Source organism: Anas acuta, chromosome 12 (assembly GCF_963932015.1).
Source record: "Anas acuta chromosome 12, bAnaAcu1.1, whole genome shotgun sequence".
In the NCBI taxonomy this organism is placed as follows: Eukaryota; Metazoa; Chordata; class Aves; order Anseriformes; family Anatidae; genus Anas; species Anas acuta.
Genome location: NC_088990.1, coordinates 6,549,104 through 6,573,735, shown reverse-complemented (window position 1 = coordinate 6,573,735; position 24,632 = coordinate 6,549,104). Strand labels below are relative to the sequence as shown.

The following is a 24,632-nucleotide window of genomic DNA, read 5'->3' as shown; positions in this document are numbered from 1 at the left end:
CCCCATCTTTGTGCAAGCTGCCAGCACTGTTTTGGGTCTACAACCTTGTGTCTTCTTCACTGAGCTTCCTCCTCCACCTGCCTCTGAACGAGGAGGACTGGGGTGGGAGGAGGGTCCAGAGCAAGGAAAGCAGCTGGCAGGCATTGGGTTGATGCCACTCAGAAAACTATAAAGGGCACAAGTGGAGTAATCACTGCAGGTGGTGTGAGGTGGTTGGGAGATGTTTTGGTGGTAAAGAGCTTGTGGGGCTCAGAGAAACAGCACTCACAGTGAGGATGGATCTCCAGGGGCTTCCTAGAGACAGGTAAGGTAAAAAAGAGCTTATAGTTGTTTTTTTCTAAGTGCCTGGATAGTGGGGAATGTCTGACAGATTCAGCTTTGGTATGGTAATGGATGAGTGGTTTGTGCCTTCCAGTGCCAGCAGAGCAGGATGTGAGGGGGCAACAGGAGCTCTGTGCCTGGTCTTTGGTTTTGTATCTGCTGTCAGGGGCATCAGTGCTCCCTTTGAACTCCCTAAGTTTGAAATACTTGGGTGTTGTGTGGCTGAGTGCAGCAATGGCAATTTGGGGAGTGAGCACAGGGTGTGTTGGGCCAGTGTTCATGTGGATATGGGCCTGTATTACCTTGTTATGGGTCTTATTGCAAGTGGAGCAGGGAATTGATATGTCTTGAGCGCTGTGCTCTGTATTTGACATCTAACGTGGTTTTTTTTGAGCTGTCTTGTGTGCGTGTGGGCATTCATTCTCACAAAAGGCTCTTGCCTGTTTGCTTTCTCGCTAATGAGATATTCTCACTCATTTCTTTGTTACGCCAGCTCTAATTTCAAACTCTTTGACATGAGCAACCATTTTTCTATGAAAGGCTGAGATCATGTGGCAGGATTATAAATTTACTCCTGAAATGTCCCATTAATAAATGATAAAGTGTTTATAAATATGCAAAATAGATTATTAGTCAATTCTACAAAATCTTGGCTACAGGAGCATAAAAGTGTGCCCTGCAGCTTGTATATCTATTATAAAAAAGAAAGAAACTGTAAAGAAATTCAGGCTTCCTTTTTAACTTCTAAGCAGCGAGTGCTGAATAATTTACTTCTGATAGCGATTATGTTAAAAGCAAATCATTTGTTTCCTTGAACAGTAGCAAACAATGTGCTGTAAATATGTGATTTTAAAAATATTACATGTACACAGAGGGACAAAGCAAGCTGTACATTTGAACAGCTCATTAAATAGCAGCTCTTCAGCACAAGCCTCACCCAGGTCCATAGGTACCCTGGGCGGTACTATCATTTTATTTAAGCTTAGCAGGCTTCGGAAATGTTAATCCTGCATAAATAGACTTGACTTTTAACTACAGGAGCTCAGGCTGGAGGGTTGGTTTAAATCCGTTTTGATTTTGCTCATTATTGAGGCAAAGAGTGATCCAAGAGCGTGTGTCGGTGACGTGGCTGTGCAACGCAGGCCAGAAACATGGAGGGCACAGGTTGTGATGAGTCTGGGCCTCTTGGCTTAGCACAGCCTCTGCACCCTGGGTCTGTCAGCTCTGTACCCAAATCCTGTGGCAGTTTGGGGCTGGGTTATTAAATAGCTGGCCTACGTCGTGGGTTGGATGTTTGCTGTCTCCTGTTGTACAGGCCGGGCTTGCGGCTTTTGTTGACTTCTGGGTTTGTGCCCTTGGGCCAGCCCTGGGCCTTAGATGGTCCTGAGGGCCTCAGGAGCTTTCCTGTTGCGCCCCAGCCTTGTCATCTGGCTGTTGCAGCTGTATGTTGACTCCCTACTCCAAAAGAACCAGCCTGGTCTCTCCTTTGCTGTTGCTTTATCCAGTAGGGCCTTAGCCTGGTGTGATCCCCTCCTCCCCTGAAAAATCGACCAGATCAAGAATTGAAAAGGAGAAATTGCTGAAGTAGCCTATTTTTCCTATGTACCTGAGAAACTACTTAACACCCCCGGGATCTGCACCTCAGAAGTCCTTAAGCAAGGAGAGGGATGGAGCTGGGTGATTTCAGACGCTGTCCAGAAGGCACTGCTGAGACAGCTGCTGACAGCCAGACAGAAATGAAGTGGGGAAATGTCAAATGTTCTTGACCTGAGCTAAACCTTTATGAATTGAGGGCAGGAGAAGAGAAAAGTGTCTGTAAAGAGCTTCTTTTCAGCTAAATATATTTGTACCAGGGCAGAGGTAGTCTGGAAACTGATGGCAGCAGGGGAGGGGAACAGCTTGAGGGTGAAAGCTTTAGAAGTGATGCCTCAAGGAACTGAAGACGATTTGAAGCATTTTATTTATCTCAGCTTATCAGCAGCACTGTGATTATTCTGGGCTGGCATCAGGGCTGATGAGGAACAGCTACATCAACCCAGGCCCCCTCATATCTCTTCTAACAGACTCAGGGCAGCAAAAACACACATTACCTGGCGAGAAACACAGCCCTGAAATTCCCAGCTGAGCACATAATGTGAGCAGGGCCAGCAAGTCTGGAGGAGAGAGTCCCACTTCTGCCCTCTTATAGCCCAGAGCGAGTTGCTCTCCCATCTGTATGTAAATGGCAATGCTGCCCCAGTTGTTTCACTGGTTTTCGGCTGTGGTGGAGGAGTCCCCAGAGATGCTCTGTGCTGCCTGATGCAGGTCAGAGCAGGCGGGTGGACTGGCTCATTTGGCTTCTGGAATTTATAAAGGGGGAAATGGTGCTGAGCAGGTACCTGCTGAACTGTTGCTAGGCCAGAATAACAATGTGGACCTCGCCTTGAATTATTTAGGAAGAGCCAGTGTAAGAAACCCAGAGGAGCTGGGATGAGCTTTAAGTAGATGATATGCATTACCCTTCAAATAACAGCTTTAAAATGAATCGTACTGGTCGGAGTGCTGCAGTAGGTTATCTAATCTTTATCCCTCCTCATCTTTCAAATCCACAGTCCCCCTTCTGCATGCTGCAGAGCTCAAACTCTGGCCAGGGAAACCTTGTTCTTGCTTCACATGCACACCCACAGGATCCCTCCATCACAAGGAAGGATGGAGTAAGCGGAAGGGAATGCTCAGGGCAGCCTTTGAAGGCTGGTGTTTCAGGCTGAGAGCTGTTGCAGACTAGAGGTTAAGCATGCAGGTAGAAGCTGGGGAGCAAAAGCTCCTGCTCCAGGGTTAGGAGCTTGCCCTGCTTTGCGAGCTGCCCATGCACCACCTCCAGCACCCTTGCCCAAGCCCCAGGACCTGCCTTCTCACAGCCAAAGCACGTTCACCCCAGTGCTGTCTAAAGGATCTCTGCACCAAAGGCTGTGGGCACCCAGCAAGCAGAGGAAAAAGTGAACACTATCTCTTATGAGAAGGGAGCAGGAGGGGAGCGAAAAGCCTCAAAACCAACTTTATGCCTCATAAGACATCAAGAAATACATCTGGATTTTTAAGGCTGTTTGCTTTTTAGCTATAAAAGCAATGGTCACTCCTTCCATACTGTTTCCTTAATTGGAAGAGTTGTTTTTCATGAGATGGAAGTGCTGCTTTGAATTAAACTCAGCTCATTGAACATGCCCTGAGCAAACAGTCGCTAGAAAAGCAACCCAAGTAGGAACTTGGTTGGTTGAGCTCAGAGGAGCGAATGTCTGCTAGAAACCAGAGCTAGTTTCTGGTCTCTTAGAAATTGGTAATTGCCAGGTGATAGGGAGATGAACTGTCTTCAGTGATGTTTTTGTGCAGCCTAGTTACAGACTACTTGGTCTTAAGCAATTAGAGCTATTCCTGTTTCCTTCTCTAATAGAGCTCATTGTCAGGCATAATTCAGCTCGTCTCAAAGCTAAGCTAATGTCTCTTTGATAGCACTTGCCAAACATCACTGACAATTTTGTAGTTATCGGTATCAAGGCATCCAAAGATCACTGCCACTAACAGACATGAGAGAGGCAACCCCTCCCTTTTCCAGAGTTAAAGCATGTATTTGACAGATTTATTCGGTTAACCTCTCACTGCTCTTACTAGCAACCCCTGTCTACAGCAACAGCTTGTAGGAAGGTGGCAACAGCCACGTACACAAGAGGGAAGGTCATGTTATATCCTGGCCCATGCAGACTCTAGTAGAAATCAAAGAAATAACCCTGAAATATGACCCATTAAAAAAGTAGTATCTGAGGACTTGTCTGAGATGATCTTTGTTGTGCAAGGACTTAAGTTACAGCTCCCAGTTTCTCCTGCTTCAGAATTCAGAGGGGTTAAAATCAGTCCTCCCTTTCTTCCCAGAGCCCCAGCTGCAATCGTCTTCATCAAGCTCCAGCTTTTCAGCTCTTATCTAATAAATTATACCAGAATTTTGGTCATTTGCTCATCTTCCACTTGAGTTCTCATCAGAAAGGCAAGCACACACAGACTGCAGCTGCTGCTTTTCAGTCTGTGGTATCTTCACTGCTGCAGCCTCCACTAAGGAAGGGCTCTGGTCCTATTCAGCCACAGCTGGCTTAGGTTGGTGCTGTCTTGGTGGGTCTTGAACTTCCTACAAAGACCAGTTTTGCTGCACAACAGCTGGCTCGTGGCTGAGGCCCAACTGCATTTTGAGATGTTTGATTTAGCTTTGCTTTGGCAGGACGTAACTGAGAAGGCACTGGCTGGACAGCTGCTGCCCTTTGTCTGCTGAAAAGGCACTGACTTACTCTCTCTTGTCAAAAGAGACACAAGGACACCACGGCAGGAGCAATCATGGGAGAGGAGAGAGGCAGAGCTGATTGATGCAGGGGGCACTGGATCAGTCTGTCCTGCCTCATGTCACTTAAAAATAGGGCAGGAGAAAAACGGTCTTCAGAGGACTCAGGCGTAGTGCTGTGAGTGTAACACCCCTGCCGTTCCTCACTTTGCCCTCATCGTTCCCTAGCTCTTCAGCTTACCATGCCCTGAGAGCCCCAAGGCAGGGCTGTTTCGGAGCCTGGGAACTTGGGCACGTGATGGAGCTGGAGGAACTCTGCTCACTGCTGTGGTTAGGTCTGGCCACCCCAGCGAGGTGACACTCAGTTCACTCTGCCTGGCTCGTGGTCTGGGACAGCAGGGCTGTGGTTTGTGGGCTCGATGGCCCTTAATTTGGCTGTAACTGGCAGTACGGATAGGCGTCCTAGTGCAGAGGCTTTGTCTTTTGAATCTCGTGTGTCAGCCTAGCTTACTGATGAGGACTTTGCAGGAGTGAACATACATGTAGTTCTCTTCCATGCTACCAAAACCAATTTCTCTTGTCATGGCCTGGTTCAGGCTCACTGGCCTCTCAGCTATTTGCAACAAAGCATCATGCAAGGCACCCTTAAAATCACCAAACAAGCCCTTTCCCATTCCCTCCCTGAAAGCAACACACAGCACAAGGAGGGTTTTCAAGAACATGTTTAATGATGGCAGTTTCTACTGAAACATGAGATGTCCATTCAAACTTGTCCTACCATTTTTCTTATAAAAAAAAAAAAGCTTTGGTCACAATGACAAATTATCTTATACATATTTTAAAACAAAGTTCAAGCGATTACACAAAACACATGGTCCTGATAACTCCTCACACAAAACCTGCTGCAGCAGAAACTCATCGAACAAAAGAAATAAAATCTTAGCAACTACAACATGCTGCCTTGCAGAGATTATACCATGTACAGTGATTTAGAGGGAACAGTTTTGAACAGAATGTTCAAATGCATTAGCTCTTGTGTGTTCATTAGACTTCCACAAGTCATTTTGGGCTTATGGTAAGCATTGACCTGTGCACAAGCCAGTGTGCTGAACAAGTGCTTGCAGCCATCTCTACACCATCGAGAGGGGGGGAAAAAAAAACACACAAAGCTACTTGTGCACTTCTGCCTTAATTCTGCAGGCAAGCATGGCATGCAACTTCTGGCTTCTCAAATGTAACCTGCACTGCCAGGGCTGCTGGAGTAAAGAAGCTGCAGTTCTGCACAGGGCTTTTCTCCACAGCACAGCATGCACAAAGAGGAAAGCTTCTAATTTGCTTGCTCTGTTTGCCTCTGCTACTAGTCAGTGGATTTTGTAAGCAGCGAGCGAGCTGCAGGCAGACATCTATAATAATGTTTCTCTTTTCATTTTCTGTAACAAAAAAATGCCTTTAAAAATGCTCTTGAACAAAGAAAGCTTGGCTAAGCAACACAAAATAGCAGCAAATACTAAGACATTACAATCACAATCAGATTAAATCTGCAGTGTAAAATACACAAACGTTAAGGTAAAACATTCATGTAGTGGTTAATGGCTAATTCTCCTCTGATGAACTCCTAGACCTACCTGAACAAAACAGTCCAAATTATTAAAATTATGTTTTAAACGAATTCCTAGCATTAAAAAAATATTCATATATATACTATTAGATGAGTCACATCAAGTGCTCTTAAAATCTTAACTAAATATAACTATAGAATATTTAACTAGACACTTTAAATCACATACAGCAACTTCTGTAGAGGTAAACATTGCCTCACATTTGCAACAGCAACTGAGTATCAAACAAAGCATTCAGGTTATGTTCATGACCATGAGCAACCGGTGAGGCTGGCCTTTTATTTCCACCAGGCAGCTGCTGCTTCCTCCCAAGCACTCAATAGCTCATGGCACAGGGGTTGGGACCCCCGAGGAGCCAGCTGGGCAGCTCCATCCCCCAGCATCTTACGTACTTGATCCCCATCCACCAGCGAGACTCGGCCCCGTTACAGAATCAGGGATTTTCAGCCACAAGCAAGCAGAGCAGATGTTCTTTGCCAGAGTAACTCAGCATATGACCTAAAGTTGGTGGAAAATCTCATTTTAAGAACTGGCTTACCCTTGGAAAGAAGTACCCTTCCGTGCATCTTTACCTCTCAGTTCTCTCCTAGGTAACTTGGTCTTGCCTCTCATGCTAAGAGGATTTATTCCCTCTCTCCCCACCTCTTCTGGAATGCCTGGTGCTCAGCTGGATGCCTTTGGCAGAACCATGGGCATGAACATGTTGCTGTGGTGTCTGCTCAGGCAGCACAGCCACCTGGCTCCATCACCTGCAAATGCAAACAGGAGCTTCTACCCCAGCCTTTCTCTCAGCATCGCCACTTCTTTGACTTCAAAAGGGCTGTCTTGGATCAGTTCCTGATCCTCAAAGTATTTTAGTCCTGAAGGAATGCAATATTTCCTACAGAATCATCCAGCCTAAATCTGAAACCTGTCTTACCAAGGTGGGGAAAAGATCCCCAGCTTTCATCTCAACCTGCAGCATCGTTCAACCTACTGGTCCCTGCAACTTCCACCAGCCAGGAGACAACTTGCTCAGCCCCAGCATCAGTTCTTCCACTCCCACCGTAGTAGCTGACATGTTAAATATTGCTTAGTAACAGTAACGTGGAATGACTCAAATTCATTCCATGAATGAAAATAACAAAGCATTTTTATATTGCCTTGATGACTAACGTTAACACAACAGTCTGCTGTGGGATTTTTCCATCCCGGCTGAGAGGGCTGTTTGCGAAGCCTTTGCTGAGTCACAGTTAGGGAAAGCAAGCGATGGCATGGGAGCTGCTCTGAGGAAAGCACAAGGCTGCTGGGGAAAAAAAAAAATTCCCTTCACCTCCTTTTACTGACTGCAGGGCCCAAGGGAACCATGCAGAACTAGCGTAGGTTGTGGTATCATGACGAAGCAGTTTAGTGTTCTCAGCAATACTCGGATTGCGAAAAAAGGAGAAAAAAAAAGCGACTCACTGCAGTCTCCTTGAAGGGTTGTAACTGGAGGAGGAGGTCAAGCAAACAGCGGGACAATCCTAAAACAATTAGAAAATGCACAGTCCTGACAAAAAGTTTCAGCCAGCTTCAAGCCCAAAGGAAGAAGGTGTTAAGGGGTGCAGCAAACAGTAAACATGCCAAAGAGGAGCCTGAGCTGCATCTGTGGTTACTTTAAAGGAAAACCGCAAAGTAAAGAAACTAAACCAGTTAGGTCTGCCCTTTCTGACAGCCTGAAAAGTACACATGCCTGCGGTTTCCTAAACCCAATCCATCCAGATGCAGCTATCTAATTCTCGTAATGCCATCCCACAGCTCTGACCTCTGCAGCATGAAGCATAGCAGGGAGTAATGGCTAAAAATGCGTCCTTGAGTTTAATGGGATTTGTCAAGCAGGTGGTAGGGGAAAACTTCCAGTTTGATACAGATTAAGATCACTTACACAAAGCTTCCATGAAGAATAAGTAGTGTTCTTCCTGCAATCTAATCATTTCACACAAGGACTTACTTTGCTTAGAAAAAAAGTAATATAGATGATTGGTAGACAAGTTACAGTAAGCACAGGACACGGAGCAGTACAAAACGCCTTTAGTCCCTGTGGAAGGGCAGAAAATTACAAAAATATATCTTCTTTAATCCAAGACTGTTGTGGTTTAGGGCATGCCTGATTCTTCCTATTTCCCTGTGGTCTCATTTATTGAAGTTGGTCTGGTCAGAGCTCCTTGGGACAATGAGACTGTCACTATGAAAGCTTAGTGCAATAGTTTTTGTTCTAAAAAAAAAAAAATCAGTAGCAAGTCAAAAAAAATGTTCTGCATAAGTCAACCTTTCACCCCCTTCCCCCAAAAACCCTACACTAAACATAGTGTGGTATTTCAGCATGGATTACTTGCATTTTTATCACCTCAAGTCATAAGACACTTCTGTAAGGCCCAGAAAAAACATCCTTCCTAATTTTTAAACATGTGATCTGTTTTACCGTGACCAAAGTTTAACAGCGACTGCAGTACTGAATTGGGATTTTAGAAAATAAGTCCTTGGGGGCAGCTTGATTCAATCTTCCTTTTCTTTCTTCTGCAAAATTTCATTAGACCATAATGAGCTGCAAGTCAGTACGTGGGGCTGCACCTTGTCATGCTTTAGTGACACAGCAGTCCTCTGAAGCAAGAGACAGATGAGTTTGCAAGGAGGAACTCCAGTCATTCCAACATAGTAGTTGAGAAACCAGGAAACCAAAGGGCGACGTTTTGGTCAGAAGATCCATAGCCTGCTGTACGAACAGCACCTCGAGGAGGTGAGGCTTGGTTTGGTTTTAACGCTGCAGAGATGAAAGCCTCCCCTTTCACAGTTATGGCTTCAGCAGGTCCCTCGAGAGCAGGATGACATCTGGCAGGGCACCAGTGCTCCACACAACTGCTCTACCTGGAAAGCAGGAAGAATTAGTACAGTTGCAGAAGATTGGCAATTAAATAGCTGACAGAGATGAGAACTGATGTGCACAGTGGGGGGGAAAAAAAACAAAGTCACAAAGGCAGTGTTATTTGCTCTGATTGCTATCAGTTCCCTCCAGCAGCTGATTTCCATGGTGACACTGGACACAGAGATGAGGTTATTGCTATGCCAGGAGAAGCTAGACCAAGCAAAGAAAAAAGTAGTTAAATCAGACAAAGCCCAGACGCTGAAAGGTCCTGTGGCCAGCCCCTGAACAGAATAGAGAAGGGAGTGTGTACACAAGAGGAGGGCACTGCAGGGGACAGAACATCTCAGATCCCACACCAATGCAGCCCCTTGCTAACCAAGGCATGTGGACTGTCTTCTTTGCAATGGCTTCTCTTCCTCACACCCCTTGATTGTTTCAGAATTTAAAAAGTCATACTAGGAACTTGTTATACTCTATTGAATGTGGCAAATGTCTTTGCATAGGACTGCACTGCCTGGGTATAGCCTGAGCTAGCCACCAGGACATGGTGTGCTCTGTAGCAACCGGTATGGCAGAATGAAGAAAGAAACTGCCCTTCAAAAAATGACACAAACTGCTTTTTGACCACATCTTTTCTCCCCTGCTGCAGATCCACAGGAAATCATAAACAGCAACACCAAAGCGTTGGCAATCTGCTGTATTTATAGCGAGTGGCTGACTGAGTTAGTGATTTGCACCCCCTTCAGATGAGGATAAATGATACCCCTCCATTTGTACACAACCTGTCACTGCTGGGAGGAAAAAAATTAAGCTGCTACAAACCCCAGCGCAATTCACCTAGCATCATCCAGAAAGGCCTGCGGCTTCCACTTGCCAAAAATCCATTACAGCTGCTCCCTTAGGAGCATACACCTTGCTTTAACAAGCAGACAATGCCCTGCTCCATTCAGAGCTGCACACACAGTTAGGATCTGGAGAGGCCGTAGTCAAAGCGAAGACGCCAATATTGTAGCTCGTATTTCACAGAGAGTCTCCCAACAGACTCCAGCACATCAAAAGCTGAGCCCTGCGACTGTGATGAAGATGTAGTCACAGGGTTCAGTGCTATCAGTGCCTGAAAAAGGGGAATCCAAAATGCATTGCACCAGCCCTTAGATGTGGTACTTCTTTACTCTCCGATGTTCTGCAAGCTCTCAAAAGCCCTTTATTCCAATGATGGCTGAGTAAATGTTATTGTCCTCTTCCCTCTGCTGCTACCACTCCTTCCCCATAAATCTCTTGGCTTTCAGGAGATCTTTGGAAGATACATTCCTAAAATGCTTCTGTGTTTTGCTGGTGGTGCTGCTGCTGCAAGGCAGCATGATAATCCATGTGGAAAACAAGCTGAGGAATTTCACTGAGCTGACAGGAAGGACAGAGGCCTCAATCTGCCCCAAGAAAAACTTGTGGCTTTCTTTCAGTGCTTATTTCGGAGTCTGACATCTGGGTTGGGAAAATTCCAGCTCTGGTATTTAAATCCCGAGCTTCTTCCTCAACTCTGGGCTCTCACGTGGCGCAGCTCACCCTGGACTCAGTGCTCTGCAGGGACGGTTGTGAAATTGGCCCAACGAGCGTGGTGAGAGCAGGATGCCCTGCCCCAGCAGGGAGAGGAGATGCTGGGAGCCCAGGTTACTGAGGTGCTTTCAAAGCCTCTCATGTACAAGGCACCACAGAACTTATTCAGCACTTGGTTTTCATTTTCTATTGAAACTGACAAGAAATCCCCCAATGAGCTACAGCAGAGTTAATAAGCTTAATAAGCTAACAATTGTTGTTACCTTTTCAGAAACTGCTTTTTCCTTTTTGCAACTGTTTTAATTTCTTTTTCTTGTATTATGTGGAGCACTCTGCCTGTACTGTGATGGGGGATGGATGCTAGCACCAGCTTTCTGGGGGTGTTTGCCTTCACTTTGCTTCCTGAGTGCCACGCAGTGCCAGCTATCTGATCAGTCAGTGGCTTAGCACCAGCAGGCAGCAGACCATGAAACCTGAGCGACTTTCAAGACTTTCAGGAAGGTGAGGGAGAGGTGCTGAAGTAGAAAACAGGAGAGGAAAGTCTTAAAATCGAGATCTATTGGTGGGATAACAAGAAGCACGCTTGGAGGATGGGATTTAGCTTTCCATCTAACTTATCTTCCAAGATGTGCAGCAAGTGTGATCCCATCATAAGATGAGACAATACCTGACAGCTGGGCAGTGGTGGCCAGTTCACATTGTCCAAAATCAATCGGACAGGGACATCGTCCAAAAATCAGTCAGACAAGGATACCTTTTATCCTTAGGCAGCTCAGGCTGAATTGGTGATCAAGAAACAAACAGTCCATATTCAATTTACTCTCTCTTAGTATAGCTCTATAATAATTTTAGAATAATTCCTCAGCTTTTTATCCTAATGACTCTTCCAAAACCAGAGCAAATACATAGAAAACCTTCCTCCATATTGAAAAACTGTTCACACAAAGCTTTTCAAGGTGTTAATATCTTAGTGATTTGGCACCTTTGCTCTGTGATAATCTCTGATTTACACCTTCAGCCTCTTGTCACACACAGGTTGTGCTCTCGGGATTAGAGAAGCCATTGACGGAACCGTTTCCCTGAGACTGCGGTGAGATTGTAGAAGGGGCATCTAACCCGGCACACACAAGCTCCTGTGTTTGCCAGAGGCAGGCAGAGGGTGTCTTTTGCATCCCCAGAAAGGGCTGTGTTTGGTTAAGCTTTTGAAGTGACTCATTAGCCAGCTTTAGGGAGGGAAGTGGTTATTCCTCAGCACTCCACAAACCCAGGGGGGTGGGATCTAGTGGGAGCCCAAAGCCTCAAAGTCTCCCGAAATAAATGTGACATCCTTCATCCAGCAGCCCACTTCATGCTGCTTGCTGTTCTTTGCTGCCTCACGTAAGGCTGGAAACAAATACATGCAAGGAAAGAAAATTAACTGCACGAGAACAATTGGAGAGGTGTATGTGCGGCTTCTCCCCCGGTGCTGCCAGACGCCAACTGCCTTTTAATTAGTGCTGTTTGCATTGTGTGGGGGAGACGGTGCAGAATCTTAATTACTCCCCCAAACACAGATCCAAGCGTCAGTGCAGACCTTTCAACAAGGTGGGGGGACCCCAGAAAAAACAGCCCAGAGTCTACCTGCGTAATCCTCAGCAAAGACTTGTGCTACAAACACAAAGCTCTCTCCAAGCTGTGTGTCAGTCAGAGCAATGTGCTAATACTGGGGTAACTTAATATTTGTACAGGAGGCACCTGGTGGCATGGTACTCTGAGGTCAGCTCTTCAGATTTCCAGCTTTTTCAGATGTATTATTTTTCTTGCCATGCTGGTGGCAGTCCTGTGGATCTGAAGGCACGTAGCTGTCTCACAGCCCGTGTGAGTAACACTTAAGCTGAATAATGCTCAGAGTTATCACAGCCAATATGGCCCTACTGCATCAGGTGCTGGCAAATTCATTCCCTTTCCACTGAACTCTCAGGTTTTCTCAAAAGTCTGTACTTTAAAAATACTTTTGGTGCTTTCTTAGCAGAAAGCACTGAGCAAAGTCAATTGCAAGTCACAACTTTCTGGGGAATGGATGATTTTTCCCATGGTTTCACAGCTTTAAATCAACAATGAACAGCTCAAAAGACTGCAGCTAATTTCATATGATATTCTGGAGCCAGGGAGACTGAAAATTATAGGTCTATATAGTGACTACAGAAAGTTGGCTTCTGCTGTAGGTATGACAGCACATATGTTACAGGATTGAATGAAGCGTAGTCCAGCCAACGGGCTTATCTTTCACTACCAGTGTGTCACAAAGAAATAATTAAAAAAAAAATCAGAATGACAGCTCTTGGTTAGCCATGGCACTGCACCAGTGGATCCTTACCTTACACAGGGCTGCACGAGGCCTGCCCTCTCTGAAAGCAACCCCAGTATCACCAAAGCACTGTATACGAAGCAGCACCTTGTCAAAATCCCCACGCCAAGAGTTGGTAACACAGGCCAGAAGTCTGTTGTACCACTGACGAAGTGAGCTCTGCTGCTGGGAGGCTGATTGAATAAACCCAAACAGCCGCCACCACTGACACTGGCTGCTGGCAGGGAGGCACCTTCATCTGAATACAAAACTGAACGCATAAAAAAGAGACCACGCTATTTTCTAGCCTGTGGGTACCTGCCACGAGGCACCTGTCACTCCCCTGTCCTCTTCACAACTGCTTCCAGGTTGCTGCAGCTCATTACACGCTGCTTTAGTTCAGCTAACAAGCTGAAACAGCAGTATCATCCTATTCCTTATGCATCAGCCCTGGTGACACCCCTGCGAGCTCACCTGATGTGTCTGCATTTTTTTTTCTTTGAGATAATAGAGAGGAAGCAGTTTTCCTGATGCAGCAATTAGCAAAGGCTCCCTTAAAACTGTAGGCTCTTGCTGAACATCCAAATCCACCCTATCGCTCTAGTCGTGTGGCTACCTGTGTGCATTTACAACTCCTATCAACCACAGAGAAATAAGGATACCTTCCTTGCTCTGTCTTGCTGGCAACTGCCTCCAGCTGCAAAAAAACAAAGGAAGCCTTATGTGGCACAGGGTAGCTATTTTTCTTCAAGGGGTTGAAGGGAACCCAATCTCTACCATGTCTCCTGTTAATTCACCAACGTACTGAGGGCACAAGTGAGATGCTTGCTTCCCATCTCAACACAAGTGCCTACAAAGAACCTCTTGACTGGTTTACTGGGGATGTCGGTGGTCAAACTCAGCAATTCAAATTTGCAAAGAAGAGCCTTTACTGGTGACAGGAGCCATTTAGAGATGCACTCTCTGAGAGGCACAAAGGGAGCAGGTAGCTTGATACTCTTTACAGCAAATGTATCCTCAAAGAAGCTTTCCCTTGCTTAGTTCTGCAAAGGGGATGTCTGTAAAATAATATTCCCCTCTACACTGGGGTAGCTCTGTTTGAGCTAAAAATTCTATGCCTATTAAAGCAAGGACTTCAGAAAAAGTGGAATTTAATAGCTGTTGTAGGGTGGCGGAAAGGAGGAACTCCCACAGATGAAGAGAGGACAAGCTGGCTAAAAATCAACCCCCCCCTATTGTTTCTGAACAGAGCATCACACAAGGTGAAAAGCCATTTGTACAGCTAAGGAACCCACAAGGACTGAATAGCTTTTTGGGAGAGCATCAGTACAGCAGGTGCTCCAGGGGAGCAGTCAGATAATATGACTTCAGCTCTCATGAGTCAGACGTTTTCCAGCAAGCTCTCCTTTGTTCATCCAGTATTTTACTATTGGACACCTTATCCTGAAGCAGTGCCATGACTGATAGCCTTCTGTTCTCTGTCTTTGGAAAATCCATCTGATCTCGCTTGTTCATAGAGAAAGCACTGAGTTATTTCCACTTAGCTAAGAGGAAGAGGAGCAGGAGAAACAGGCTGGTAAAGTAGGTCATGGTGAGACAGATGTCTTCAGGTTTAACAAAGCCCAGGCCCAACAAGCTGCCTTGAAATGGCACAACCTGAAATCATTAGTGTAAATACAGGGCAGCTAGAGGGAACGGCAACAGGTAGGCAAGGACTGACAGGCACCTTCTAATTCAGGAATTGATTATTTACACAAAGTGGCACAACTCACACCCTTCATTGTTTCACAGCTTCCAACTTTTTTTTATAGAAATAATGCAGTTATTTTGAAGGTGACCAGTGGAGCATGTGCCGGGATGCGTTTTAGATGCTGGCATGTAAGTGCTTAGAACATGTTATGTTGTTCCCCCTTTCCAAAGTTGAGACATGGGCAACATGAGTAAAGCCTGTAAGCTCTCCAGTTAGGACTTGTCAAGATCTGCATTTTTATAATTAGAAGAGCTTATTTCAGCCAAAGAGAGACAGATTTTGAGAGTAGGCCATATTTGGATGAGAATGCAACTCGAGTGCTATAGATGGTTTGATGCAAATAAAAATAAGAGGTGCAGATACCCTCGTGCCATAAATCAATGTGCAGCATCTCCATGTGCTGAATGGTTGCTATAAATCTCCGGCCCAGAATAGGCACCCAAAACTTTGGGTTGTCACACCACTTCTGTCTTAAAAGAGCAAACACATTTAGGGAAAGTTCTCCCCAGCTTATTGCAAAGGCAGTGCCTGGCACAGCAGCCCCTGACACAGAGTCCTCCACCTAGAGCGTGTGTAGGCACTGAGGAATGATTGCCAACAATTGCCTGAGAGGGGAAGTTCAGTCTGTTAAACCCTGTTAGCTATTTGGGGCACGTGTATCCTATTGTGCCCCTCTGCAAAGCAAAGAAGAGGGCACAGAGAGCCTAGGGGTAGTGATACGGTTATTGTACGAGTGGGAGAGTACAGAGCAGATGTGTGCTGAGAAATCAGGCACTGGAGCTGTAAAGGAGAGTGGTGAGGCTTGGGCAAAGTGAAAGGGAGACTGCGACTGCCTCATCTCTGTCGAGCAGGCCCAGCAGAGAAGAAAGAGCTGTCTGTCCTAATAAGAGCTCAGTGAGCAAGCCTAACTGGACAAGCTCGCAGCAGTACCTGTATTTCACATCAAACACTGTTGAGTCTTCGTCCTCATCGTCTTCTTCGTTCAGAGGAGCCATTTCTACCCGCTCAGCTGGAGTGGTGATTATGTCATACTTCCTGGTCTTCTTAATCCTCTTGCCAGACCTGAAACACAAAGATGGGGAGGGAAGGATCACATTTATACAGCATTCCCTAAAAAAGCTAAACCTGTCCCCTACAGACACGACCCACCGACAAGTCACTGTTTCAGACCTCCCCAGACACGAAGGCTGTGGAGCCAGCCTGTGTCCCCTCCTGCTGCCTTTCCAGGGCCCCAATTTGTGCCTGTCAGCGTACAGAACAGTTTCTTGTCAAGTGCAATCCAGATCAACGTCAGTCTTTTAGCTGCTGACAATCCGGAGATCCTTTGGCATCCAAGGCCGGCGCAGAGCAGCAGCCCACCGCGTCCTCCTGCTGCCATGCTCAGGAAGCGAGAGACAGCCTTAATCAGCAGCAGCAGCCACTGGTTTGGTGAGCACATCTAAATGAGAACACTCAGGTTAAACCCTACTGAGACGAGGGAATGTTCTAGGCAGGATTATAAGGCGCAAAGGGGTGGTGATATTTGGGTACAGACAGCCTGCTCTTTTCCTTTCTTGATATTGAGCCAAGCTCGAGGCTCCCACAGCAAAAACCTTTGGCCCTGTCTGAGAAGTTCCGTGCTCAGCGCTGTGCAAGCGCTATGAAAAATAATCAGCTCTGATTTGAAGCTAACTGTACCCGTCACCTCGCCTCCTGTATACAACAGCCTTATGCTCCTTTGGAAATGGAGATACTCAGGTGCCTGCATGTCTCAGGGTTTTGTGAGCTCTAATACTTACTTTAAATTAACAAACACTCAGTGCGTGCCTTTTCCACTAGTTCTCCGCCTCTGACTTGAATTGTGCGAGTCCTTTTTCCTTCACCTCCTCCTTTAATGCACATTAGGAGGGTCACACTGCTTATGCAGGGATCCAGTTTCATGATTATACATTAAAGAAGGTGTCTGTGTACAGCTAGCCTTCGGGGAGGAAAGAGGATGTTTTTGGTTCACAAGCTGCAGAATTCCCCTTTAACCTTTATAAAACAGAACTGGCAACTGCCAAGCATGGAAAGGGCGCTGCTGCAGGTACAAGCAAGCAGCCCCTAATTTTGGGTAATCACAACTACAGAGCAGACAGCACGTCATGAGCGCACTTTCACTGTCAAGAAGTCTTGCCCTGGCATGTCAAGCAAAGCACGTTGGATTCAGCACTGCCGCTTTTGCACCAGGAACAGATGCCTTGGAACGAGTTAGCAGCAAGAAGCAAGATGTAGGAATTACAAAAAGACTGGAGACCCGTTTGCATCTGGTCCTACGTCCGCCAGAGCTGACCACGCTGTCCTCTTCTTGCCTTACGGTAAAGGAAGTTTAAATCTGTGAGTGCCAAGAGCTCTGATATGAGTCTCACTGCCTCTGCCTTTGGCTGCAAGTCCAAGGCTGAACAAACTGGTCCCAGCCCGTGGGACGGAGCAGTTTGCATTTCCTCCCTGTTCCGATGAAAGTTGCATTAAAAGCATGAAGACAGACATCCCCTGTCACCTGATCTTTACAGCAATCTGTGCTGCGGCATCACGGAGCACAGGGTGGTTGGTGCCATTACTGCTGTTGTTGAAACAAGCAATTTTATATCCAGTACAGTAGGACTCTTAACCTAAACACTTGAAAATCCTTTTGAAAACACTTGTCTGTATTATTCGGCTTCTCAGCCAAGACCTAGCAGCAAAATGCTGCAAGCAGGTCTCATCTTACAAGTAATGCGTTGCTTTTACAAGAAACATTTACTCATGCTGTGAAGCATAAACATAGACTAAAACCAACGGGTGTCTACCTGTCAGAACAAACAAAGCACAGTTTTAGTGTTTTGCTTTGTATCAATGGTCTGCAGTGGGTTTCCGTCGGTTCCCCTATTTAAGAGCCTACCTGCAACAGGCTGAGAGACATCCTTCCTCGTTCCCTTCGTTAGCAAAAACACCTTTATTCTACAGAGTTCATCTTACAACCTTTGTACTGCGGCGTTTGAGGCGATTACTGCAGAATTGCTATCTTTGGAAATGGCAAGCTGGAGCCCTTCAGCCTCCAGCAATTAATTAGTCTATTTGGGCTACGTTTTAAAGAGGACCTGGAGCAGAACTCGCTGCGCAGTGATCTATTAATCCCCCACAGCCCTCACTTAACCGCAGCACTCACTTAGAAAAGGGAAGAAGCTTGTTTGGCTGTTTTTTGGCTAAGCCGCTACAATCGCTTCCTCGTGACAGGCAGGGCAAAAGGGTTTTTCCTTGCCTTTTCTCCTTCCATTAGCTCTACACCGTTCTACCTAGCTAATTTATCATTAATCCGCGCTTTTTAGCGGTCGGTTTTCTCTCAGTTGCTCACTGGAACAACTCCCCTAGGCTTCATAAATACCGGAATAATTACCCAAGCTTACTTTAAAGGAAGGCCTCGGGAGCATCCCCGTCTGCATGCCAAATCCTGCCACCAACCCATCACGTGTTAAAGCTGACAACCCTCAGCAGGAGCCCTTTAATCATTGGCAACGGCAAGGCGAGAGGCCCAGCACCTCGTCCAGCAGCGGGGAGCAGGCAGTGGCTTATCTGCAGCAGGCAGCAGAGTCAGCAGAGCGGAGGAAGCCCGGTGTGCAGATGGCTGGGGAACCGCCAGACCTCTCGGGTGGGAGCAGCCTGCGTGAGACCTCGCAGGTATCAAGAGGATCCACGTCCCAGCCACGTCTGTTTGGAGGCATCGGGTTTTTTTAGGCAAAGAAGAAGTGCTGGAAGCCGTGGTCAGAGCATGCCTTTTGCATAACGACCAGCTGAAATGCCCCGACTGATTGAGCCTGGGTAGGAACAACAGTGGGTGCTGGAGTGCGAAAGCTGTCTTCTACTTAAAAACCGGGGAGAAGTTAGCTGTAGCCAGCTAAATACTGCTCCCACCAAGACCAACAGACCATGGACTTACCAAGCACAAAGCTTAATGGGGAGGGAATGACAGATAACTGGTAGGACTTGAGGTGGGGGCTTGCTTCCAGGTGTCCCCGAGCTGTCATCCTCGTGCATTCGCACTGCCCCTGGGCCTCCAGCATCTGCCCTGTACGAGCTGTATGCCCCCTCCGTGCAGTGACAGGAGGGCTGGCAGACGAGGATGGACTGGGGCAGGATGCTGACTGTGTGCCTCTGTGTCTTGTCTCGGGGCTGTTTTGGTCAAGCAGCAGTCACATGCAGACCTCCAGCCTCCTTTCCGAGCCATCATGTGCTACGGTAAGCGCCCAAGCCAATTCCCTGGTTCGTTATGTAATTTGTGCCTCTAATCTATTTCAGTCAACAACCCCGAAATTCAGAGATAATGCTTTTCCTGACACACAGAGAGAGGTCTCTGTGCTCCTCATCTGGCCTTACGCTTCCTGCCAACAGCTGCAGAGGTAGGGGACTGCTCCTGGGGAAAACGCAGCCACCCCTTCTTACAGGATGTTTATTGGAAGTCTAATTAAGCCAGCTACAACCTTCCTCCTAGAATTGCAGCAGTGCTGTATTGGGAATGGAACTGGGGCCAGTTTGTTTGCTGTAAATGGGCTCCCTTAGCAGTTAAAAAAATAAATAATAATATATATATGGAAATACAAACCTGGGGAAACTCCAGGCTCATTACGGGCTGATGAATGGGGTCGGTGGTATTTCATTACTTTGATCTGTCTGGGTACCTCTGCTCTCTGGGTGGTGCTGCACATACTGAAGTTAAACCGTGAAGGTTAAGTCCTCACATGCCTTCAGGATACACGTTTTGCCATAGCAAGCTGAAGACACTGAGTTTTCTAGCAAAATCCTTAAGATGGAATATATGTGGCCCCAAAAGCAAAGGCACCCACTTGCTTAACTGCACAGCCAGTAAGAAGAATCTTAAAGCTGCTGGGAATAACTTCAGGAACATCGAAATGAGATATTGTTGTGGTTCGATGAAGCAACGATGCCTTAAAGTACTCAAAATACAGCCACTCGCATCAGGTGGTCAGTGCTTGTGAACTAGCCTGGTTTTACAGGACAGAGCTACCGAAACTGCGTGATCCACCTAAACTCTTTAAGCCCCTGAATCCTCAAACAAGAAACAGAACTCATTCTGCTGCAGCTGCTCACATCAGAGCTGCAAGGAGCCCAAGACAGTATTAAGTAGAAGCCCTTCTTCCTTCCTTCTGCCAATTTGCTGTCATGCTTAGATCAAGTCCTTCTGGAGACAGGACCCCTGACACCCAGGACAAGTGTCCCATTTGTCATTCTTCTTTCTGTGGCCCTCACTGAGCTCCACGCAGCTTAAACGAAGTTTTCAGTGTGAGGTCACGAGTCTGTGTTTGGGATTTTCTTTTTTCTTGCATTTACAGTCATTTTAATGGTGGTAATTCTTTCCTGTCCCTGACAGAGGTCTCTTCTTTGCTGGAGTACTCTAACTGCTTATAATACAATTAGTTTTCAATCAGTCAAACTCGTCGGGGTTAAGCCTTGGACAGCCCAGAGCAATTGCCCAGCTTTTAGAACAACGGGTCTTGTATCCTCCGATCATATGCCTGAACCCCTCTCCTTGATCTCTGTAATTTACACCAGTTTTACAATTACTGGAAAACCCAGCTCAAAGTGGTGTGTGCGGAAGGAATCCAAATGAAACAAGGAGCAGCGCAACAAAACGTACAGGTAGCTTTTCTCTAAAATTACAGGTAAGTAGCAGCCATTTCAAACACGGGTTTTGTTCATTCAAGGGCAGGTCGAGACACACAGCAAACACTATCACAGACGGTTTTCTGTAATAAAGCTTTGGGTCGCTTTCAGCTGGCACATTTGAGCAGACCTAACTTCTCCAGTTTCCCAGAAGGCGTGTGGTCGGCAGCACATGCGGCCACATCTGAAAAATTACGTTTCCTGGGAGCTGATCCCAAGAATTGCATTACAATGAAATGAACTGCGCTGCACCAGGGTAGAAAAATATGGCAGACTATGGGGTTGGAAAGCCAAGAATCAAAAACACACATCAAAGAGTCCAATTTAACCGCAGGAACTACTCATAAGCTGTTTCAATAAACTGTGTTTCTTGGTAATGCAACTTGCTCAACTCGATTTGATGCAGGATAGGATAACGTGAAATTTGGTCTGTTGTTGAAACGGTTTGGGTCGGAGAGCATGCAGCACCAAGGGATGTAGGAGGAATGTCCTGAACTGATTTTGCAAGAAAGAGAGTAATATATAATTACTGTAGCTAATTAGGCCCTGCCACATACAGACAAGTAGCTGCCCTTTCTGGTCCCTTGTAGCCACAGACAGAGAGGAAATTCAGATCATTTTGGGTAATACCACATTCTGAGTCACAGGACCATCAGATGGATTGAGGGCATAAACGCTCCCAAGTGGAATGACCACGAATCCCTGAAACATCATCGTAACAGAGCTGAAAAGCTACAGAAATAAACCTGTCCCTGCGCTAACAACAACAAACAGTAAGTAATATACACACATAAATATATAAAAATGAAATGTATAAAAAGCAAATCCAATACCAGTGACAAATATCTGGCCACTCAATAGTTCATTTCATCTCTACAATCCATATCTAAAAGGATAATTCACTTCCATCAATCCAAAGCAATTTCACAGTGAAGGTTTCATCAAAGATTGGATTCTAGCATAATCTCTTTAATAGGAATCCATGACACTTCAAAAAAAAAAGAAAAAAAAGCAATGTTTTTGACTAAGTACGAACAAAGCTCTGATTCTGAGGGAGAAAAGCTTTCCATGTACTGAGGGTAAATCCTTTATCTCTTCTGCAACAGAATCTCCTCCAATCTGTTTTGTCAGCTACAAGTGTGACATGGTACAAACATACCTGTTGGTATTTTTGTCTCATTTCCCAACTGGGATAATTGTTTACAAACAAATGCTCTGACAGATAAAGAAATGTTCTCTGAAGCCGAAAGCTTCATTTCTTGCAGGTTGTACTACAGATATAGGAGATCTCAGAGGGATTTTCTTATAAACGTATCTAAAATGCTACATTAATTCTGACAAGTTGTATAACAATGACTTTGGTGTAGGATCTATCATTCCCAAGGTGACTTTAATATGGAGCTACTTTTGCTGATTATGGTATATGAAAGGTCTTTAAAGGCTATCAGTTTGTATTCTTTGGCTAGAAATAATCAGGTTTATGCCAGGTCCTTGATACAAGGACCTTTACATCCAGAAGAAACTGAGGCAAAGGGTAGAAAGTCTCCAAAATCTGAAAGAACTGAGGCTAGAAACATGCTTTTCATTCTGCACTTTCTTATAGACTTGCTAATTCTAATGTTTGTCTGTGACAACTGGATGAGTCTGGAAAGTGGCTGATACCGATTAAAATAATTCTCTTCAATATTTTACTTGCTTCTCCTGAACCGCCTCGCTTTAATGAGCAAATTTACTTGCATAGTCTTTTGCCAGCTACTGAAATACATAAAAGGAATTTAGTTAAATGTCAATTTCTTTAGAAAAATATCAGTTCTCATCGTTTCAGTCTCTAAGTCTGCATTTTATAATACCACTGTTATGAGCACTGCCATTCCTAACACGGAACTAATTCAGGAACAGAAGCAGCAGAGAATTCAGCTGCAGCCACCAGGTAAATACAAAGGAGGTGCTGGAGAACAGCACAAGGAAGAATTTGCAAACTCCACTTGTTCAACCGCTTCTGTCACCTGCAACGTGGCGCACACCTCCTCCCAGCCCTGCTTCCTGGAGAGCGAGCTGCTCCAACTTCCCAGGCTCTTTCCTGCTGCCCACACCTAAAAGTCAGATCACTGTTAACTTCTCCAAGTGTGCAATCTTCCACGGCAAAGTTAGGCACAAACAGGCAACAACTTTGTTTGTAAACTGCAAAACGGGAACAGCTTTTAGCACAGCATGGGGACTCTCACCACTACCCTGAGATAAATAATAATTAACACTAACGGTGCCAAATGGAGCTTTAATATACGTTTTTCTTCTGCTTCAGCAACAAGCCAACAGGAAGACTGTTTTTTTGAAGTAATTGAGTTTAATTTGTTCATGTTCCTCGCAGCGGGGGCTGTTCCACAAGTTTCAAGAGCTGCCAGCATAACTCAGGCGCACACCAGCACCAACCCACTTGAGCAGAGCGGCTCAATTGTGCTGCTCTGGTTACGCCACGCTCAGAGGACTAGATATGAGCACCAAGCAGATGCAAACCTCTGCCAGGCTTCAAGCTGCTCGCCCGCACTTCTCTCAGCTCTGCAAGCTGCTGGGAATTTTCTCCCCTTTTGCAGTGCGAGTGGGAGCTGGCATCCATCAGCGACCTACCCAGCTGAACACCAGGGTTTGGCTACAGAGCGCTGAGCATCGTTCCAAAGTGCTTTTATCTTCTGAATCATCTACTTTTGGTTACATTGGACCTCCTCAAACCAAAGATAGCTGCTTAAGCTTAACTTTAAGGGGAGAAAAAGGCTGTCTTCCATACCCAGCATGCGTTCAAGACCAGCAACACCTGCTTGACCCCATCTGTGTGCACAAAATGCAGTGGCTGAGTCTGGAAGCCACCCTCCTGGTCACCTGTGTCACCCCTGCCCAAGCAGGGTCACCATGATCACCTCCAGGGATGGGGCCTCCGCAGGCTCCCTGGTTGCTCCTCCAGCCAGCAGCCACTTTCACAAGTGGGGAAATGTTTCCTTAGGTTCGGGTGGAATTTCCTGTGTTTATGCTTGCGCTCGGTCTGTGTCCTGTCCGATCTGCGGGCACCGCTGGGCTCAGCCTGGTTATTTCTCCTCCGTTCCAGGTATTTAAACACCAAAAAAAAACAACTTCTGCTTGTCTAAGCTACTCAACCCCAGCGCTCGGCCTCTCCTCCTGCCATCCCTCACCTGCTGCGGGGGCCCTAGCCTGAAAGCCCCTCACTCCTGCCACGTTATCTCATTTATACCACAGCAGAGCAGCAGCAATCGCAGGGAAACTCATAACTTTTGAGGAGCGGGGAGGCATTTGGAGGACCGCAGCACCTCGGCAGAGGCGTGAGCCTCCCTTTTTAGCCCCGACCAGCCTTTGGCGAGCTCGTTGCCCACCGCACAAAGCCTGGGGGTGGGCAGCGGGATCCAGGGGTCCCGGGGAGGCACCTGCCGGCCCTACCTGAAGACGCGGAGCAGGAGGCAGGCGATGAGGGCGGCGGTGAGGCCGCAGGCCCCGATGACGGCGGCTTTCAGCGCCGAGAGGTCGCGGAGCAGCGCGGGCACGGGGCTGAGCAGGGCCCCGCTGTGGTTACCGGCGGCAGCGGGGGGCTCGGCGGGCACACGGCTGCCGTTCACCGGCCCTGCTCCTCCTGCTGCTGCTGCTGCTGCTGGAGGCTCCTGGCTGCCTCGGGAGACCGGAGGCAGCAGGAGGAGGAGGAGGAGAGGGAGGGAGGCCGAGAGCAGCAGCGGCAGCCCCGCGGAGCGCATCCTGCCCGGCTCCGGCCGCCGCAGCGCCGAGCCCCGGAAGGTTTCGGCGGCCCCGGCCCCGGCCCTGCCTCCCCGACAGGCGCCGCCTCCAGTGCGGGGAGGCGCCGGGTCCTGCCCGGCCTCCCCCGGCCTCAGGTGGTCGCAGGCTCCCGTTAGCGGCCTCTCCAGTGTCCCCGTGTCCCCCATGTCCTCCCCCGGCTGCCTCTGTCCCCCCCAAACCCACACACCTTGTGTCCCCCCCACCCCAGGGGGTCCTGTGCAGGAGGAGGGGGCCCAAAGCACCCCCTGCCCATAGGCACCCAGCGATGCTCTGAGCTTTGGGGTCAGCTCCTGAGGAGCCCACCTTGCTTCTCGGTTACCACAGTTGTGCATGAACACACCGTTTTTTCCTCAACATCTCCTTCCTGAGCTACATCCACAGATCCCTTTCAAGCTCCAAACTGAACAAAAGTC

The 24,632-nt window shown here is 47.0% G+C and overlaps 1 protein-coding gene and 1 long non-coding RNA gene across 2 annotated transcripts; one reads left to right on the top strand and one right to left on the bottom strand.

The window, feature by feature from the left end:
• The first annotated feature begins 209 nt into the window (after nucleotides 1-209).
• On the top strand, nucleotides 210-17,670 carry LOC137862913 (uncharacterized). The gene is made up of 2 exons (XR_011100579.1): nucleotides 210-304; nucleotides 9,771-17,670. It is a non-coding gene; the product is annotated as an uncharacterized lncRNA (long non-coding RNA).
• On the bottom strand, nucleotides 5,411-24,380 carry FAM174B (family with sequence similarity 174 member B). The gene is made up of 3 exons (XM_068695447.1): nucleotides 23,872-24,380; nucleotides 15,682-15,813; nucleotides 5,411-9,123 (listed from the first exon to the last, which is right to left on the bottom strand). The coding sequence occupies exons 1-3, from the start codon at nucleotides 24,363-24,365 to the stop codon at nucleotides 9,120-9,122; spliced, it is 630 nt and encodes a 209-aa protein (XP_068551548.1). The 5' UTR covers nucleotides 24,366-24,380; the 3' UTR covers nucleotides 5,411-9,119.
• Between the last annotated feature and the right edge of the window lie 252 nt (nucleotides 24,381-24,632).

Coding starts and splice junctions, on each gene's coding strand:
- FAM174B (XM_068695447.1), bottom strand. CDS start 24,365: ATGGGGGACACGGGGACACTGGAGAGGCCGCTAACGGGAGCCTGCGAC. Junction 15,814..23,871: donor CTCCTGCTCCGCGTCTTCAG/GTAGGGCCGGCA, acceptor TTTGTGTTTCAG/GTCTGGCAAGAGGATTAAGA.